This window comes from Hydractinia symbiolongicarpus, chromosome 13, assembly GCF_029227915.1.
Source record: "Hydractinia symbiolongicarpus strain clone_291-10 chromosome 13, HSymV2.1, whole genome shotgun sequence".
NCBI classification, from domain to species: Eukaryota; Metazoa; Cnidaria; class Hydrozoa; order Anthoathecata; family Hydractiniidae; genus Hydractinia; species Hydractinia symbiolongicarpus.
Genome location: NC_079887.1, coordinates 7,941,082 through 7,961,098, shown reverse-complemented (window position 1 = coordinate 7,961,098; position 20,017 = coordinate 7,941,082). Strand labels below are relative to the sequence as shown.

General features: G+C 33.5%; 2 protein-coding genes across 4 annotated transcripts; both read left to right on the top strand.

Moving 5' to 3' along the window:
- Nucleotides 1–2,253: 2,253 nt before the first annotated feature.
- On the top strand, nt 2,254–9,995 carry LOC130623965 (uncharacterized). The gene is made up of 5 exons (XM_057439512.1): nt 2,254–2,334; nt 4,608–5,463; nt 6,563–7,212; nt 7,719–7,906; nt 8,369–9,995. Exons 1-5 carry the CDS (start codon nt 2,329–2,331, stop codon nt 9,786–9,788), a joined length of 3,120 nt encoding a protein of 1,039 aa, XP_057295495.1. The 5' UTR covers nt 2,254–2,328; the 3' UTR covers nt 9,789–9,995.
- A 4,083-nt stretch (nt 9,996–14,078) lies between these two features.
- LOC130624025 (uncharacterized) lies at nt 14,079–16,902 on the top strand. 3 transcript variants are annotated; one of them, XM_057439589.1, is made up of 4 exons: nt 14,079–14,187; nt 14,980–15,591; nt 15,663–15,767; nt 16,559–16,902. In XM_057439589.1, the coding sequence occupies exons 2-4, from the start codon at nt 14,982–14,984 to the stop codon at nt 16,561–16,563; spliced, it is 720 nt and encodes a 239-aa protein (XP_057295572.1). In that variant the 5' UTR covers nt 14,079–14,187; nt 14,980–14,981; the 3' UTR covers nt 16,564–16,902. The 3 variants fall into 3 exon arrangements, with proteins under 3 accessions (XP_057295572.1, XP_057295573.1, XP_057295574.1); XM_057439590.1 differs by having other exon boundaries at nt 14,089–14,197; XM_057439591.1 differs by lacking the exon at nt 14,079–14,187 and adding an exon at nt 14,330–14,765.
- Nucleotides 16,903–20,017: the final 3,115 nt, after the last annotated feature.

Genomic DNA, 20,017 nt, shown 5'->3' with positions numbered 1-20,017 from the left:
TGATACTGCATTGTCAAAAAAATCTTGTCTTACTATCAATCATTTGCCATTCGTTTAGTTATACCATACTATCCTGATAAGTTTCACTGTTTTACTGATTTGCACCTCCCAGTGACCACACCATTGAATTCGTGGCTCGACACGTCACCAGAACAGATAGTACAACAACGCCACATTTATGTTTCGCATCTGCCTCTTTGTGATCAGATTTTAAAAGTAGTTTCAGTAAATGCAGTATACTGAATGTTTTTATTTAAATTTCACATATTGATAGATGGAACGCCAAATACGCAACCTAGATTACATGCTATCAAAACTTAATGTTGCTATTCTGGTTCTTTGACAGTCGCAGTCTTGGTGCTAGAATTGCCTCAACAAATCCTTTTGTACAGAAACATTGTCTCTCTTAAAACCTTTCTATATTATATGCATACTACTTTTGGAGTGATCAAACCCTGTCATACTTTTGGAACTTTTCCCAAACTAGCCAATGACTTTATGTAAGCGCTCTACCGACTGAGCTATCCCACTCCCATGGCTGTATACGGATTTAACAACAGTTTTCCTAAATAAAGTGAGTTGGTGGTAAAATCTCTGTAGAGTTAAAGAACGCATTCTATGTATACGACTTCCCACAGGATGCGTCCCTTGTGTCGTAATTTATTAACCTATATTAGTTCTAGTGTCTACACTATGTTGTGAATTCAGAGCGTTTATTAAGAAGGTTAGTAATCTCCAGCTTTTCGTTTAAAGTTGCATTTTTAGATGTTTTTTGTGTAACTTTAATTAACTTAAACAATTTATGAAATTCATGGTGTTTCTAAAAAATTTTGTCTCAGACCAGTAGGAACCGAATGAACTCTTTAGCTGGATTTTATGTTATGTTAAGCAAACCTAAAAATGGTTAATTTAAAACGATTAGATTTATAATTACTTCTCTTTATAAATACCTATAAGAAACATACTTTGAGCAAAATTTTCTTAAAAGAGCGTATTTTTAAAGCCATTTTTAACTTTGGCCTATTCATTTCTTTAATTTTCTCAATACTCTGTGTAGTTGATGAAAGCGTATACAGTTCAACCTCGTGTTTATTGAAATAGTGTAAGTATTATAATTTAAATAGTGAAATAGTGTAAGTATATAATTTAGATAAGCAGGCTTAAGGTACTTGAAAAAGAAAGGACAATTGGCAAAAATACAGTGGAAGAATAACAGCATAAAGGTGATAAATGTTTCAGTAACACAGAGGTGCGACTAGTACAATTAAAACACTGCTTCTCAAGCCTACGCATGGAGAAATGTAACACTTTGAAAGTTGATGCTGTTTGCCATCTTCGCAAAATGGTCAAATATGTGCCATTGTCTTAATTTAGTGATAAATTGTAGTGTGATCACACTTTCATAAAAAACAATAAGTCCGACCATGCCTGGAAAATAAGAACAAGATAAGAACAATGGTGAGGCTGGATTTTTTTCTTCATAAAACAAACAACTATGGTGAATATTTTTTAAGGAAATATTTTTCACTGAACTAATTGATGCATATTTGTAGAATTTGTTCTTATTCGTAAAAATGTTTAATTTTAATAAAAAAAGAAAAGCTTGAAATGTAAGAGCAAAAAAGGAACATGTTCAGACTGAAGTAATATTTTGGTTCTTTTTAAAAAAAGTGCGTATGAGTTTTGTTACAACAACACTAAAAAAGTGAACACCAATAAAAATTCTGTGTTTTATTTTTTTAACTGCACTTTTTACTTTTTTAGCCAGACCAGGATTTTTTTCCTCATCTTATCTCTAATTACTTCCAGCTGACTTTTAGCCTACTTAACAAAGCTTTCTTCAAGGATATCAAGTTCTAGTCTCTTAAACGGAAGCTTAGGCTCGAACAAATGTCAGAAAAAAAAATCAAAAAAATTCAAATCCACCTTACAACAAACCCCAAACATAGTCACCGTGATCACATCTTACTCTCCCAAATAATACAAGAATAAGTTATATTTGTTCGGGTGAGTGGGATCATTCGCCCTCAAAACGAAGAATTTCCCCATGCCGCATTTGTATCGCTTGAGATCCAGCGTAATTTTTCCCACATTAACCATTTCAATTTCCCGGTGGTAAGAAAACTTATACTTAAACTTATACTGGGTCACCTGGCTAGCTGTTTTTTTAATTTTCTTTCTGCCACACAAAAAGCATACTGAATGATGAGAATGGCCGTAAAATTGAAATATTCTCAAATATTTATCAAAATAATAAACAAAATCTCTCAAGTAATTAATTCTTTCTTGATCTTTAAATTTTATTCGTGGCAGTATTGAAAGAAAAAAATGAGGGTAAGAAAATATAAAAATTATTTTATTTGTTTTCTTTATATACCTAACCAGAAACTACTATGAGTACTACTTTAAACTTTATAAAAAGAATCTTTTAATCACATTGTTCTTTATAATATTAAAACTTGGGTGTGCAATTTCCTTTTTTAGAAGAATTATAATTGTTTTTGGAAATCCCGAAGATTCTAACGATTTCTATATTTTGATTCTACTAAAATAAAAAAATAAATAAATCTAATTTAATCAAGTTTTCCGTGTTCGATCAGGAAACACATGCAATTAAAATTGTAGGATAAATCATAAACTTCGCCAACCAGCAAAATCTAGCGAAAAGAAACTTTTCACTGACTATCGCCAAGGAGTCCAAATAGTTTTAACTGTCTAGTAGAATACCAGAAAAAAATACGTCTTTCTTAAAATCTACCAATGAAACTTAACTCAAATTGTCTTCACAGATATTTTCTACATATTTTAAATTTTTAATCTCACTTTCATGAAAATAAGACTTTAAATTTTTACTTGATAGCTACTGCGGTAGGCAAATTATAATACCACCCATGGAAATATATCTCAAACATTATCACTGTGCATATGTATTTTAGTCTTGTCAGTTTTAAAAATACATATGCGTCGAAATCTTTTTTTTTTTTTAGTTTTTTTTGTAATGTTTATAAATTATGCGCAGTTATGCGGCTTACGACAGTGAACGTCAAAATATTCTCAAATATTTGAATGCGTTAACTGTAAACAAAATTACATAAACAATTTAAAAAAAATCATGCTTTCAGTAAAATGTGCCAAATTGTCTGCAGCAAATTTCACGGTGCAAAGATGCGGGTAAGAAAAGAATGGTTAACTTCCTTTACTTGCTCTTTAAACTTCCTAAGAATCCAATTTATAAGAACGTTGTAGCTAAAATTTGGCTATAAATTAAGAACAACTGAAGATAATGCTGTCCCTTCCAAGGTTAAAAACAGAGCAGAGACTAGTCGTTAGTCCATCAAGAATTCCACAGGACATTGTCACACATTATAATCCCATCGCACTTTGTAATCCTTTTTTGTCGCACCTTACTACTTTTACTTCGTCACACTTTGTAATCCGCAATATTTTTAAGGTGATACACTACATTACGAGCAAGCGAGTTTAGTGTAAGCTACGTTCTAAGCTACTAACCTACATCTGTCATCGACAGGCGATGTTCAAAATCAGCCTTGGCTATTTATTAGATGACGACATCTCTTATAATAATAAAGAGACTGTGTCTGTCCGTAACAGGCAAAGTGGATGTGTTTATTTTCCTTTGATGTTGCCGAAAAATGCATGTCTAATATGTTAAATTTTCATACGTTACGGCGCGACGTCAATAACACTACTTTAACGTCAATATCCTATATTAAATTAATGAAGCCATTATAGTGCACCTAAAACTTTGGAGCCAAATAACTTGGAAACGAGGTGCTGACGTCAATGATTTTTCACTGCGTAGGTAACTACGGAGCACCTAGGACCAATTTGGGTAATTTTTTAAAACCTTTCCCAATCCGTTTCAGAATGGATGGGTTGATGACGTCATCAAAAAACCTCTTTACCCCAACATCTCTGCAACCTTTTGTCAAAAGTACATGATCCTATATATTTTCTTAATCAGCTTTCAAGTTCTATACAATGAAGGTAACAGGGATATAAGTTTCTGAAAATTTTTTTTCGCGTTCTAACGGGCCATTGCTGACGTCAGCAAAATTTTTAAACCCTTATATGTCCTTAGTCGTTCGTCGAGAACATATGATCCTATACATTATTTTGACAAGCGTTTCAACTTCTACACATTACAGACAAAGAATAAACAAATTTCGCGAATTTTTTTACCTGCATCGCACTGCTGACGTCGGCAAAATATCTAAAACAACTTTTTTATTGACCTTTTGCCTAAGTGGATTTCTCCACGGGCTTTATTGACTAGTAAAAATATATTATTTCTCCGAAACTTTGCTTTCTGTTACGATTTCCTAGAACCATTTTGCACTTTTTATAGGTCTTCTCTTTCATGGTATTTTAATAGCCGTGATGTGAATGGTTGATTTCGAGATATTTTATCTTTTTCTTTTGTTGTGCAATAATGATTTACTTCAATGGAGACAAATTTGCAAAAGTATTATACTATTATACCATTTTGGTAAAAATTTCTAACCTTTAATATATGCAACTCAACCTAAAAGATAGAACTATAGGCTATCCATCAATTCCCTAATTTCTGTGTTTCCTGCTTTCAGATTGGAGTAATAGTACTGTTGGGGCTTTCCTTAACCGTTGCAATACAAGGATTGAAACGGGAAGATCCACAAAAAAGAGATGCAACCAACGCAAATCAGAAGATCCAGGCAGCTGAGGATATACTGGAAGACATGAGTCAAAACCTTAGAGTTCTAAAAGATGCTGCACATTCTCTCGACAAAATTGGAAATCTTAATATCAATGCCATTGGTACCTTTATGAAAGTAAAACAGATTGCAGATATCTATGAAAAGATTTCAAAAGGTGAAACAGAAGGAGCTGCCAAGGAGATGGTGGAAGCAATTACAACACTGTGCCTCTTCGATGTGCCTGGAATGGTAACTCCTGCCCACGAAGCCTTTCAGGAGATTATAATGGACAAAACTGACCCTAGCATGGCAGGAATTCAGGAACGTATTGGCAAAGTAAATGCAAAGGTACACGACATTATCAAGAGACCTACTGCTGCAATTAGTGACAAGGTTGATGACATTGGAAATAGTTTGCATCAAATGCAAGATTATGTTCAGGATGGGATAAACGATGGGTTAAATTCGATGAGAAATCAAGCCAGAGCCACAAAAATAAGAGAAGCTGGGAAAGCAATGAATTCTTTCATCGGTAAAGCTGGTCGGGGAGCAAAAAATCTGTTAACAAAATGTGGTGGGACTTTAAATGTGTTGTCAATAATGTATGCTGGATACAAATTGGTTGACGGATTTCGACAGGGTGATATGGATGCTGTATTAGAACAAGGTCTTGTACTCACTGGTAGTTTGGTTGCCATGGTAGCAACCTTTGCTGGAGCTGGAAGTGTTTTTGGACCAATTGGAACAATAGCTGGTGTGGCAATTGGTAAGGCTTTTTCTACCCTTTTTATGAACCTTTTTTGCGCTGATAAGAAAACCATTGCCGGTAAGGAACAACTGGTTTTGTACGAACCTCGTGTTTACCAGAATAGATGCAACTTTTTTCTTCACTTCGTTGGAAATAGAAAATATTTTAAGGCGGAAATTGTAAAGTGTTCTTTCTATTTACTGAAATAAATTACCAATTTTTTTGTCAATGATCCAAAAGACAGGTTTTCAATGTTTTCAAATTTTAAAAGATTGGTCAGATTATTGCCGTAGAAAATTTTGACTTTTACAGGGGTTAGAAATTTACTTTGTATAACTGAAATTTCGTATAACTGCAGTCTTTTTATCTTGATGTGGCTAATTTAAATATTGATAGGTTAATGTTGAATTTCGTTAACAAGTAGGATATCAAATTAAAGGTTTTTCTACTTGTTTTGAACTCAACAATTGTGAATTATTCTTTCCACTTAACGTTTAGCATGAGAATAAGATTGATATTTTAGGCAGTCGTCTCATTAAGTGGCTGTTGTGCTTTCAGGTCTTCCGAAACTCAACAATTTTTTCACTAATTTTTTAACAAGTATTGCGTGAGAGTGTCGGGTTTTCATTTTGAGAGAGACTACAAACAAGTTGTTGATTTTTAAATCTAGTGACTTACACAAAATTTAGCTTATGGCGAGGGAGAGTAAAATACAACACACTTTCGTGACCCTTCTGTCGGAGATCTTACTTGAACTTCGTAGCCCCTTATCCATCTAAGGCCCATTTCCCCATAAAAAGCATTATTGTTCTTTAACTTGTCAAAAAATCCAACTAATACTAAATTTGTGGAGGTTTTTTTAACATCAACCATGTTTCAACGCGCAATCTTTAGACAAGCCACAAGACAATTTATTGAATTAGAAAATATGCACTGTAGATTCAACTTGTGGAAGATAATGTCAGGTACACGTAGTTTGTGGTGTATTGAAGAATACGCATTAGAGATCTCTTTGAGACCAAAGTTCAAGTACTTATATACCTACTTTTAATGGTAGCACAAAATTATATACATTATGACATAATTATTGCCATAATAAAAATCTTTTTATTTTAAGGTGGTATTGCTTGCCTGTATGGTATCTTTAAAAGTGATCCAAATGGCGATTTAAAAAAACACATGAAGACATCCAATAGCATTGGTGCGGCTTCTATCAAATATCTTCACCAAGATTTTGAACTGCTTCCGCCTCTTGCAAGAAATAATTACAACAATGATCAATATCTGGACTGGATATTTGAAGCCAACCAAAATATCATGAGGAAAAATCTTAGAGGTTTGACTCCTTCTGGACCAATGACATTTTCTTGGAACAACAAAAATTCTTTTGACAGAGTGACCAACAACGAGGAGTGCAGAAGATGGAGCAGACGTGAGATGGTAAGTCCAACCCATTCTCAATTGGTGGATTCTGGTCAATGTGTACGCTTAGGTCATCGTCGACATGTGGACAAATCGGTTTATGAGGGAGACACATACAGACTTGAAGGAGAAGAAAACTTCAAACAGCCGAATGATTTTTATGGCTATGTGAATGAAGATTTGTACACTGGATCAACAATATTTTTAAGAACAAATAAATTAACAAGCGAGGACAAAATCCGTAGCATCAATATAGACACGCAACCTCCAAGTTTTGGACCCGATGAAAGTGGAGATGACACTGTGGTTATATATGACATGAGTAAATTAAACACAGGATCAAAGGTATTACTTTCGAGTTCTTGAAATTTAAAATGAACCTTTAAAACTGTAAATAAATCATTTGTACTAGCGCCAAATCTCATTGTTATCAAATCGCTACAAATGTGTTATGGGTCTTTCCAGTTCTGTTTGCTACTGATAAGCTTCGCCTTAGATGTAGTTTCCGCTGGTTTCTTTATTTTTATTATATTTGTTGTTTTGCTAATATTGCAAAATATCGCGATCATATCGCAAGATCTTATCCACTAATAAATTCCAGACATCACAATGTCTCAATTGCATTAAAGTTATCAATTACTTAGGGAAACAAATTTTTTGAAAAAAAACTTTTTTTATTTTGATACAATTTTTTTTTGGACTATTATAGTGGCTTGCCTGAAAAAAAGTTTTGTTTTATCAATTCAATTTTTTGTACTTTGATTTCCTATAAAACTTATAATATAATATAATAATTATATTTCCTATAAAAGCTACTGAGTTCTCTTATCTTTGTTTTTCTTTCATGGAAGATTAATATCAACCTTCGCGGAGGAAACGATTCTGTCATAATTACCGGTTTGTTTGAGAATCAGTATCATGAGGCAACAAAAAATGAAAAAATTGTGGACATTAGTTTTAACGAAGATAAAGGATCAGCCGATGATTTCGGAGCAATGATTAATTTTGGTTCAATGTCCAGTGCGGACACATTTGAGAAGTAAGTATCATTTATTTTTTTGGGTGATTCTGAGTTAATCGTGGGCACACATAGCTAGAAAGCAGTTGATTATTTAACTAAATTACAGCTACAACCTTACAACAACAAAATAGTTGTGATAAAAAGGACAAATTAGGCTTTCTTCATTATTTCTTATGTCACGATCTGTTTTTAGTGTCGTTTTTTTGATAGACATTGTATCCAGTTGTTTCGTTATTTATTGCTCGTATTTTCCCTGAAAAAATGTCTCCCGTTGCTTTTACTTTGTTGTTTATGATATAGTGGGGGATATAATAAGGATATAGTGGAGATATAATGGGGATATTTCGGAGATACATTGGGGATGTCGTCGTGATTTAATGAAGATACAGTGGAGATATAGCGAGGATACAGTGGAAATGTACTGGGAATATAATGGGGATATCGTAGGAATTATCTATTACCTAGCTGTTTTCTGTTTAGCGTTAAGAACAAAATTAATGGCTTGGAATATACAGCCGTCTCTGAATCCAACAATGGACGTGGCGAAATTTGCTATGTGTGGAAGAATAACCAAAAGAGTTGCTCTATTGTTGTTAGCACTGTAGCAATGTTTGGTTCATCACCATTTAATGATAAGATTTATCTCAACGCTGTACATAACTTAATGGTGGTTAATGATGAAGGCAATAATGAGTATATCTTTGAATTGGAGGCAGGACAACAATTCAGATCTTACCAATTGATTGATAAGCAAAGTCAGCCATCTACGTTTCGCATTCGAGCTGAATTTGAAGTGGCGGTTGTTTATATTGCCAAAGACGAGACATTTGAATGCTACCTGACTGGTCACCGTGGCAGGTTTAATCAACTCGTCTTAAAGATTGTTTACAAGGGATCCAATAACATCCCTATTATACACGTTCCTGATTACAGGCATGGCGCAGAAATAGGTTCAATGAGACAGGTCCCTTTCGACAATATAAAAAGAGGTAGAGGAGTACTATCGTCGCGGGTTAATCATCTCCTTCTTACGGATAACTACAAGTTCAACGAAAACTCTGAAAGTACTGGAAATAATCCAAAGGCTGTGTGTCTATGTAACGTACCTAGTGGGAGTCGTTCTGAGGGTTACTGGAACATAAAAATGGGCAATGGTATTGATTATTTGCTTGTTCATGAAGCTTTAATAACTGATGCTGAAACAAATGGTTATTCCATCAAGGTTGTCTTTGATGTTGTCAGAAAGTCTGGTTCTAACCTACATTACGGATGGACGCTGCAGGTACGAAAAACAAATGATCTGACTGATGCTGATTACCCACGTTATGACGTAAGCCTTCACAATGTTGAAATCATTAAAAGAGACGACGGCTTAGTCCTGGTTGATCTTACCGACACCATGTCCCTGACAAACTCTGTTGATTTAGTAAGACGGTACCGAAACATGAAGCGTTATCAACTAGGAGATGTGTACACTCGCGACAATGAAGGAGATAAGGATGATTACGTCTTGATCCAAGCATCATCAGGTTCGGATACTTCAAGAGTTGTCGATCTTGGTGTTGGAACCAATACCGTGGTTATTGACACAACAAGTATGATGGACGACCTTGGTTATCATATCATCAGAACAGAATTGGGTGATGGGATATACCTCAAGGAAATGGTGATGACCTATAAAAGAGGGCGCTGGCAAACGGTGAAAATCCGCAATGCTGATAGGTTTGTCTGTCAATTTGCTGGCGGCATACAGCGGGATCTGCCATTTTTTCAATCTGGTCATGTCACAGATGGAGAGAGAAAATTTAAAGATGACTGCGAATCGATTGACATATCACCATACAACTCAAAGCAACATGTGGGTGACAACGAGCTTCCCACGTGTTCCAGTACATGTTAAGCAAGCAACCAAATAATACGTAAAAAAAAAGATAACAACAATATGTATGTAGTGTTTAGAAATAGCGAACATTAAAAAAACTACCACACGAAATCACAAACTCTCTGACCTGTAATTTCTACACGATGATAATGTACCATACACACTGCTCAATACAAAAGTTCTTGTAATCCCCTTTCACTAATAATTTGATCCAGAGTAGAATAATCTTGTAGTGTTTTCTTAGTATACACTTATTTTTTGTTAGAAGAAATATTTTATAAAAGGAATAGGCGGGAAATGACTAAAAAACAAATGTTTTGTGGCAACCAACCGCTAGCTATTCTTTTACTGTTTAGCTGGAGATAACTAGGTAGCCACTATCCAAGCTACAGCCTAATAAACATCAGACTGGTTACAGTCCCTGCAACCGTGTCTATCGACAACATCAACAAGGTGCGAAAAAGGTTTAGGTCCTTTGATTGAATTAAGTATATATCTTATTTTTGCAATTGCCTTATTTAAACGCACCACAAAACTTCAGCCATATTTTTCCTAAAAACGCTGGGAAACGCCATTTTGTTTAGAGAGATGGAGGGGGGTTCGCTTTTTCTTCTGACTGTTATGAATTTCGTACCAACAAGCAGACAAAGTATGGGTATTATGAATAAAGAAATTAATTAAAATAACTGCAAATAAATTTGAGTAATTCTTTGCAGGTGTTTTAGATAATTTTTGTTTGGTTTCTTCTTCTTTGGCTTTAGCTACTAAAGTGCCAGGACATAAGTTTGTTCGGAAATGCCTTACTATACTTTCTAAAAACTTATTTACGCATGTCATAACTATTTAGTTTTTGTGACGCTGAACTACAGAAAGCAGTTACTACACGGACAAGGTTAAAGTCAGTTGGTATTGACTGTTGTCTATTTCGTTAAAAATGAAAAGTTTACTAAACTATTATGGGATGTTAAAAGCGGTTCCTCCAGCGGCACCTCAACTACTAAAACGATGCTAAGACAATAAGAAAAAAATGCGGCATAAATTGTATCATTATGAAAAGCTGGCTTAGACTCTTATGGAAGTAATAATATGATTTCAAAATTTCAAAATTTGGTTTCGTTGGGGTTAGAATAAATTAAAAATCAAACCCTTGTTGCAAATTAAGTTAGTCGCTAAACCATATATGTGAGTCAGATTGCACAGTTTAAGTAAGCATAGACAAGGCTTATGTGTAAAGGCGGGTTTCCACTCAAACGAAATCGATCGACGTCGATCGCATTCGTTTGAGTGGAATTATATAGGTTATTGCAGCTTTGAACATATAAGTAAAAGGGGTGTTATTCTTGAACGTAGTGAATTATTACTCAGACTTATTTCTGTGCATAACACTATAACAAAATTGTATTAAATGTGAAAAATATAATAGGCAATTATTGAATAAAAATGATGAGATGAAAGTATTATCTTCCATTTGGGAGAACATTTTCAAATTATTTTATGATTTTTTAGTTGTCTACAGAGAACAAAGTATTTTTTAACAGTTTTTACTATTTAAGTGTAGATCATGTATCTTCAGTTTGATCTGATGACGATGTGATATAGTTCACAAAGAATTGTCTTACCTTCAAACACAATTCGCCTGGTAATAAATAAAAAGAAAATACCCTAGAGTATTATAGTTTCCTTTATTTCCACAATAAATGTTAAATGCCATTTCTAGAGTGAAGCATTAACACAAACAAAAATCTAGTCTTCTAGAATTAGAGGGAATAAAAAAGAAAGCTAAAAAATAATAATTTTTTTAATTGTGACAATTTAAGTTTATGTCTAAAACTTTTGAGTTTACTGAGTCTTATTTCTTTTCAGTAATGAAGTTTGTTTTGGTGGCGAAGATTGAATACATTTGTCTCGCACTTCCCAAAACAATTAAATAAAAGGTGGCAAACGTTTTCGTTATAATCACTGTACAAGACAACAAAATCAGAGCTCATTCATGACATACATTGTCACTGTTAACTTAATGGCAGTTTCTTGGTTCGAGTATCTTCCTTTTGATTTCGGCCAGTAGTTGATTTAAATTTAGTGTTATGTGCTTACAATTAGCACAAGGATTAGGTCTCATGGACAATAATAATGAGAATATCTGAGCGATATTACTTGTCTTGGTGAAGGTTGGACCCTAATGTTTTTATAAAAATGTCCAATAATTAAACGATTTGGAAATAAAATTCTTTTTTAAAGAAAATTTTCTGCAATCAGCACATTTTGGTGCAGCAATACCAACACACAATTCATAACCATTAAGTTCTGTTATAAATTTTAAAGGGTGATGTTATAAAATTTTTTTAGCAGGTGTAGAATGCATGATCTTCATATTCATCCAAATATGAAAATGAGAGAGATTGATCAATGATTATTTTATACTTGGGAATGGTGTGGCCAGAGAAGTACAGGCTGACTGAAGTCAATTTTTTTCCATATATGGTGGTGAAGAAAGAGGTAGTGAAAGATCTTGGATGATATTGAATTCTTCCCGTTCTTGAGTGGAAGTGTTGGATCGAGGAGCTGTTTTTAGTGGTATGACCAATACTTTGTTGTATTGGTCAAACTGCTTTCTGTTGTGACAGTCGTTGGAAAACTGTCAAACTTAGGGTTACAACTGCCTTTTTCCAACGAAATGACCCCAAATGACTCTACGCCAAAATTGAGTCCCACGGTATCCATCGTCTTATGTTTTGGGGAAGCAAAGGAATAAGTTACCAAGACGGGCGCGTCCAAGACAGCAAATCTAAAATATTTATTGTCTCTTAGGATTGTAAAATTAAAATTTATTTTGCTTATTTTTTTTACTCTCAAATTTTAGAACTAAAGAGATTGAGACCAATTTCTATCATGAACTGTTGTTTTTTTTGTGTAAAAGAAGATGTGCCGTAATTCCTTAAGTAAGCACTGCGGCGCTTATTAAATTTTCATATTTTTAGATGCGGTGCTTAATAGAGGCCCGCACTAATAAGAGGGCGGGATTTATTACAAAGTTTGATATTTCTACTTTTAAATATTTCGGGGTACAAATAATAAAGCACAAAAAAAGACAATTAGAACACACCTGGAGATGCAGACGGTAAAAATGAACAAGAGCTTCTTGTTGGACACATACCAATGGAGTTATCAAAACTGATGATTCTAATTTAATTAAAGCGAATGTAGTGAGGAAGAGAAAAAGAGAATTGGACTTGTTGTTCCAGCCAAGTTGATATGTTTTGCAATGAATAAAAAATATTCCAAAATCCTGCACGAGGAATTGATGAAAAAGAAAAGTATTCACATTTAGAGATAGAAGTGGAAGAATATACAAATAAAAAAAAAATAGAATTAGAATAAAAATCGTCGTTTTGTCATTTTTTTGTTTTTCTAATAAGCATTTTGATGATACGCTTATAGGAGGTCGGCGCTTATTTTGTACTCCAAATTATAGATGCGGCGCTTATAAGAGGGCGGCACTAATTAGTGGGCGGCGCTAAATAGAGGAAATACGGTATAAAAAGAAGCAGTGTATCCTGCGTAGAAGATATGGGACAAAAAAAGTTTCTTTTTGTGTTCTGAACTTTCGACAGTAACAGGTGAAATTTTTTTTATAGTTCCTAAGATATTTAAGAAACTCAATGTATGACAATAGTTTTCCTTTTCATTCATTTTATGAACAAAATGGCATGCTCGTGTACGGAGGTATATATTTTATACCTTCATCTCCATGGTCATGTGAATGATCAAAACAAACCTAATTGGGCAACTCAAACAACCATACAGTTATAAGAAAGTCGCAATAAATGACATCCAAGAAAGTAAGAAGAGGCGAAGAGACAAGAAAAAGTTTATAACGACCTGATAAGCTTTTTTAAGTTTTTATATGTCTACAACTGAGTAGTAATGTCAAAGATTCTCTATTAGAAATCAGCAGGAATAATTTTTTGACTCTAGGAGAACGGTATCTCTGTACCGTGTAGTAGAAGTCAGATGCATGAAGAATGGCCGACTCCATGCATGACCTCAGTACTACGATATTTTTACAGTAGAATGTTATATCAAGAATGAACTAAACTTTTTTTGCCATCTCATCGAATTTGAACTCTTGCGAAACATCAGTTGTTACTTAAAAATTGTTGTCAGGAAGTTGTAAAAAGAATCAACTTGTTTTTCCGTATTCACTGCGCATGCACAAGTGATATAATAGGAAAACCGGTAAAGATTATATATTATTTATAACCATTGGTTTACCCAGCGGCTAGTTGTCATAATAAATATGTAAATCATTAATTCGTTTAATTTATATGCGATTAATACGACAGACGTGAGCGGGTTTTAAAACTCTAGAAAACAAACGAAAAAACAAACTGTCAAAATTTCAAAGAAAAGCATCAAAGTAGGTGCAGGTACTTTCAGTTGTTTCAGCTGACAACTTTATTTCAAATTTTATTTACACAAATATAAATAAGATAAATTTTAGAAAGGCATGTTGTATACGAACATTCTTAACAAGAATTTTATTTAAAACCAATTTAACAGTATTTTGAAAGTGATATGTGCTACATAAGAAATCTGTATGTCGACTTCTAAAATGGCATAAAATGATTGTTTTTTAAAAATGTAGTTGTTAAAACTATCCTGTATCGACCGCAATGAGGTTTTCTTTTTGCAGTACAGCAAGGCCCATAAATATAGTAGAGCAAGGCACAATGGACTTCATATGACGACATAATAGTGTATATTATCAAGAAAAGACAAGGTTCAAGATCTAAGCGTGGTTATTAATTGCTTGAAGCTGTAGTTACACCCTTATCTTGTAGTCTGAATGTTAGCTACACAAAATGTTAGCAGTCAAAAGAGAAAACAAATTAATTTAGGCAGCTAGCTACATCGCAAGTTTCCACTATTGTCATAACAATACCACAGTGCTGATAAAAGAGAATATAACTACCAGAACAACTAGGAAATTATTGTGTGAGTTTTAGTCACGTGATTAATCCGATTTCCTAGTTTTTTTTCGAATTTTAATTAAAAATCGGGGAAGTTAACAAAATCATGGTGTGACTCTTTTAGAGAAATGTTTTACCATCTATTGTTGTTGCTGTTGTTTCTGATGTTGTTTTTTGTTGTTATAAGCAGTCAATTGTAACTTTAGTTAGTTGTAATATACATATCTTTTATTTACTAGAAATGCAAAACAATGCTCTGAAGCAACAAGAACCACGCACTCGCATCATCGGAGTTTTAGAATACTATGGCAGATCCACATTACTGGATATACTCCATAATCCAATACACAGCAATCTACCTCGGGATCCAAAAAAACTTTTCAAATTACTTAAATCAAGTCATATTAAAAAATTGGAAGCTTTAAAAAAGAAAGGAATTATAAAGTCAAAACAATGGAATTTAATCTTTCCACCCAATATTAACGAAACAGATTCTGGAAATTTTGACTTAACGCTATTTCGAATATTGATACAAACGTGTACTTCCCTCCCTCCTCCAACCAACGGATGGACCAAATCTCTAGCTAAACAAGATAAATCTACAGCTGCATACGTTTTAAGGCTTGTTTCTTTTCGCAACGATTTGTACCATTCATCGTCCATCGCCCTGAGCAACGAAATGTTTAATCAGCTATGGAAAAAATTAACAAAGTATTTGGACCGTTTAGGTTGTATTACTGATGTTCAGCATCTAAAAGCGTCACCATTAGATTGTTTGGGAATTGATCATGTAAAAGCTGAACAAAAGATTTTGAAGATACAACAACCAAAGTTAAGAGTAGAGCAAGAACGTAAGTTGTATCGAACACTAGATTTTACTAAACTCATTCTTTAGATTTCGAACTTAATTTATTTTACCTAGGCCAAAAAAAGAAGATCGTGGGAATTACTTTCGCAATTGTTGCCATTTTGGTGTATTGTTTCTATAAAAGTGAATGGACCAAAAGAATGTCGGATCGTGATGAAGGTAATAGAACTATTTCTTTAATTCTACTTCATCTGAGGCAAAGTGTATCGTGACAATAATTGATAACACTAATAACTATTTTCTTCTCCCAATGGAAACTACTGTCTTTATTATAAAAATATTTCAGTTTGACCTCAGGCTTACATTATTGTTACTTAATAGGTTACTGTAAACATTTTTTGTCTGTCAGGAAAAATATTAACCTACGTGCCGAAACGTGATCGAGACATGCTTTGCGGAAATGTATTTTCTGGAAATTTCTAGAAATTTCCTTTGTAGTCGAGATAAACTATAAATATTTTAAAATAAAAAATAGATTCTCACCATAGCGTTTTCTCGCTAATGCTATGTAAAAATAGAAATTGAAAATCATATTATGCTATAACATTTTCCCGTATTTTCATATCAATAGCCTCTACACCAACGTCTCCTATTCTAATTAACACTCAGAGGATTACTTAAGTTGGGGATCTTAAGAAGGAGCGCTTATTCAAGGGGGTGCTCTTTGGAGTGAAGGCGCTCCTTATATATTTTTATTCGCAGCAACAACCAGGTTATATGATAGATACTCAATTTAAAATTCTTACGTGTCTAAAAATTAAAAATTTACAAATAATTCTCAAATGAGCAGCCCTTTTGAGTACAATTTTATCCAATAAGCGAATTTCTTAAAAATCGGGTGGATGCTTCTCGAGGGAGATAGGGTAGCGTGTGTTAAGTAAAGCAAATAATCAATCTTTATCAAAATTTATTTTTTTTGCGTTAAAAATGTTGTCTTCCTTAATTTTTAGATTAAAATCATCGTATAGAAAAAGCTACAATCACACTTAAGAAATATTATTTGGACAGTATTGGAAAAGAAAATGTTGATAGAATAAGTCAGACGATTAGAAATCAACAAAGATTCTATGTTGATCTAGCTGTCGTGGACAGTTTCGAAGTCGATGTTAATAACTCCAAGACAGCAAGAGATTTTCACATTCAGCAGCATTTGAGTGCAAGAGGAACATATAAAATCACAGAATTGTTAGATGACAGCAGTCAGATAACATCACTTCGTGGAATAGGTGGCATTGAAAAAACGTTTATGATGAAAACAGTTGCTTTGCACTGGGCGCAAGGTCGTATCTGGAAAGATTTACAATTTATATTTTTCTTCTCATTTCGAGAGTTAAATTTATTTCAAGGTGTTTCATCCTTTAAGGAATTATTACTAAAGAAATATTCTTTTGTTTTTCATCAGTTAAATGTCGAAGAAATTTCAGACATCTCAGAACACATTTTTGTCATATTTGATGGTTTTGATGAATTCGTATACGCTAATAACATATCAGTGATATCAAAGTCTCTTGAACACCACAGTGTTAATGATATTGCTAAAGCTATATACGATGCTCTCAATCCATACGGCACACTTTTACCAGGACATAAAACCATCATTACTACTCGACCAACAACCATTTCCATTATTCGTTCAGCTTTTTCTGAATCGTCGTTAAGAGAACTTGACATACTTGGTTTCGATTCATCTCAAGTTTCACAATATATTGATTTATTTATTCAAAACGAGTCTCCTGTTAGCAACATGTTGAAAGATAAGATCGAGCATTCCTCCCATTTAAAAGTGATGTCAACAGTTCCAGTGTATTTATGGACATTATGTTCATTGTTCCAAGAACAGAATATGTATGAAGTCCCTACAACCATAACAGAGTTGTTTGTGTGGCAGCTGGCACTTTTTTTGCAGCGACACTACAAGACAAACATATTAAATGCTGCCGACAATGTATTCAACATTTTTACCATTCCATCTATACAAGAACTGATTCATGGTCTCTCTTTTGTTGCTCACAAAATGCTTTTAAAGGGCGTAATTTTGATACATGTAAGTGAGCTTCCTGACGTTATAAAAGCACAAAATCTTGAAGCAACCGGTCTTATTTCAGGAATTTCGACAGTATATGGCAAGAAATATCAGTTTAATCATCTCATGATGCAAGAATTTCTCACTGCTTTATATTACTTTATTTTTAGCGAGAACGGTTACGAGTTGATGCTATATAAGAATCTTAAAGGCTGTGTAACTTTAGTTGCTGGTATAGAAGGAGCATTAAAACACAATTCCAGATCACCAAAAGTATTGATACAATTTGTACAAGCACTAGGTTTACACTTTTTTAATAACAAACTTCTTAATATACCACATTTTGTGCTAAACTACGACGAAAAATATGTTTTAGAAACTCTATATGAATATCACAATCCAGTAGAAGAATTAACACTTTTGGCTTGTCAACTAAACCCCGAGTATAAATGTCATGTACTGGATTTAAATCCGAAAGATCAACATGAACTCGTGTACTTTTTAGAAAATTATGGAGATAAATTATTTGTTAGATCTATTCATTTGCGGATTAGACACACTCCTTATTTTACCGAATCAGAACTTACAAAAATAATTAAACATATTTGTTCTGTGCCAAGCTTAAATTTGTACACTGAAGCGTTCTTTCAAGAAAGTTTAGAATACTTGTTAACATCTCTCGAATGGTATGCAAAACATAAGTCGCAGGAGTTCATGATAACAACATGGAAGTATTTAATGCTGGAGTACGCATGCTATGATTTTGTAAGAGATTTTGGTGATACAACTTTGCATCTTTTTAATGTTGTGTGGTATTATACAAAAGTCTATTTGGTGTTTTGGTGTGAATCTCAAAACATTATTGAGCAAATGCATCAGTCCTTGTTAGCTACGTTAAAAGAAGAGAAAAATGGAATCAGATTAACTTTTCTTCAGTTGTACATAGAACACATTGACGAAGAATTTTCCGATAAATTAGCTAAAGGGATTCTTTGTATCCCTGAAGTAGAACTAGTGTATCCTAGTGATAGGTACAGCAATAAGTCTTATACCGAAATAGAGATGAAACGTATTCAAAGTTCAATTACGCATCTTTTAATGCGAAAGGTCGAGCGAAACAAAAAGGCAGACAAATGTTTTAAACTAAGAAAGTTTATTATTCAAAGTTGGACATTATATGTCGAAGTTGATGACACTGGTATTCATTGGATTTGGAATAAACAAGAAGATAGTTAAAATAACTGGTAAAACCTATTTGTGTATGTAACCATAAACAATAAATTAAGAATGTAATATTATGAAAGAGTAACAATGAAATTAACTTAATTTATATCCTTTTCTATTCGTTCTATGTTACATTTCACTGGTTGTGCACAATGATACTATACACTGAACATGTTGTCAGTTATTCTTATCCTATTCAACTAAGCTTTCTTCAAGGATGTTCAGTCTCTCTCAAACAATATCTTAGATGCAAACAAATGTCACAGCAAATCCCTAAAATCCAAATACCCCTCACAGGAAACCCTGAATTACATTATACCAATGAGCACAAATTCGGCGTGTTCAAAACACAACATTTCCCGATATTGGCCACGTGAGCAAAGAAGAATAGAATTAACTAATCAAAAAGCGCGGTCAGCTTTCTAACCGCAGAAAAATCGTTTCAGATCCAGCGTAATTTTTTCCACCTTAAAGGACAGGCGAACAAAAAATTATTTTGTGGCAGTCAGAAAATAAATTTTAAACGAGAGAAAAAATTATATAGATTTCTAAATCCTAAAATCTACTTGGATAACTACTATAATAACAAATAAATAACTATATTTCACGACTAACGATCTATATATTTCTCTAACAACATTTTTACAGAAATTTCTTGGCTGTATGGGGTTAAAATAAGTAGGTTTTAAATGTACTTTTCAGTAAACATCAAAAATAACATCTTTTACTTGAGATATAACCATGAATATTTTACGTACTATAGTAGTAACAGCTTTTTATAACCTTCCTTTAAACTTCTTTGAACTAAAGAAATATCTGTCATAACCAACAACAATATTTTTTCATGTTTTGAGTCCCTTTTCCACAACATACTATCAACTTCGAACGATAAAGTTTGTTATCATGAGATGGCGCCAAATTTGAATAAATATACAGACCGAAAACATTCAATAACAAATCGAACGCGCGTTTGACAAATGTGTAAAAATACTCAATTATAAATAATTTAGCACTCACAAAAATGTAAACGAAATGATGTATGGTTTATAGCTATAGTTTATGGAGCCGGCGACCAAGCCAATCAGTCTGGTTTTTAAAATCAACACTTATCATGAACTTTTATTCAGCAGCCGTGCCGCAGCGCAGTTCGACTTACAACTTT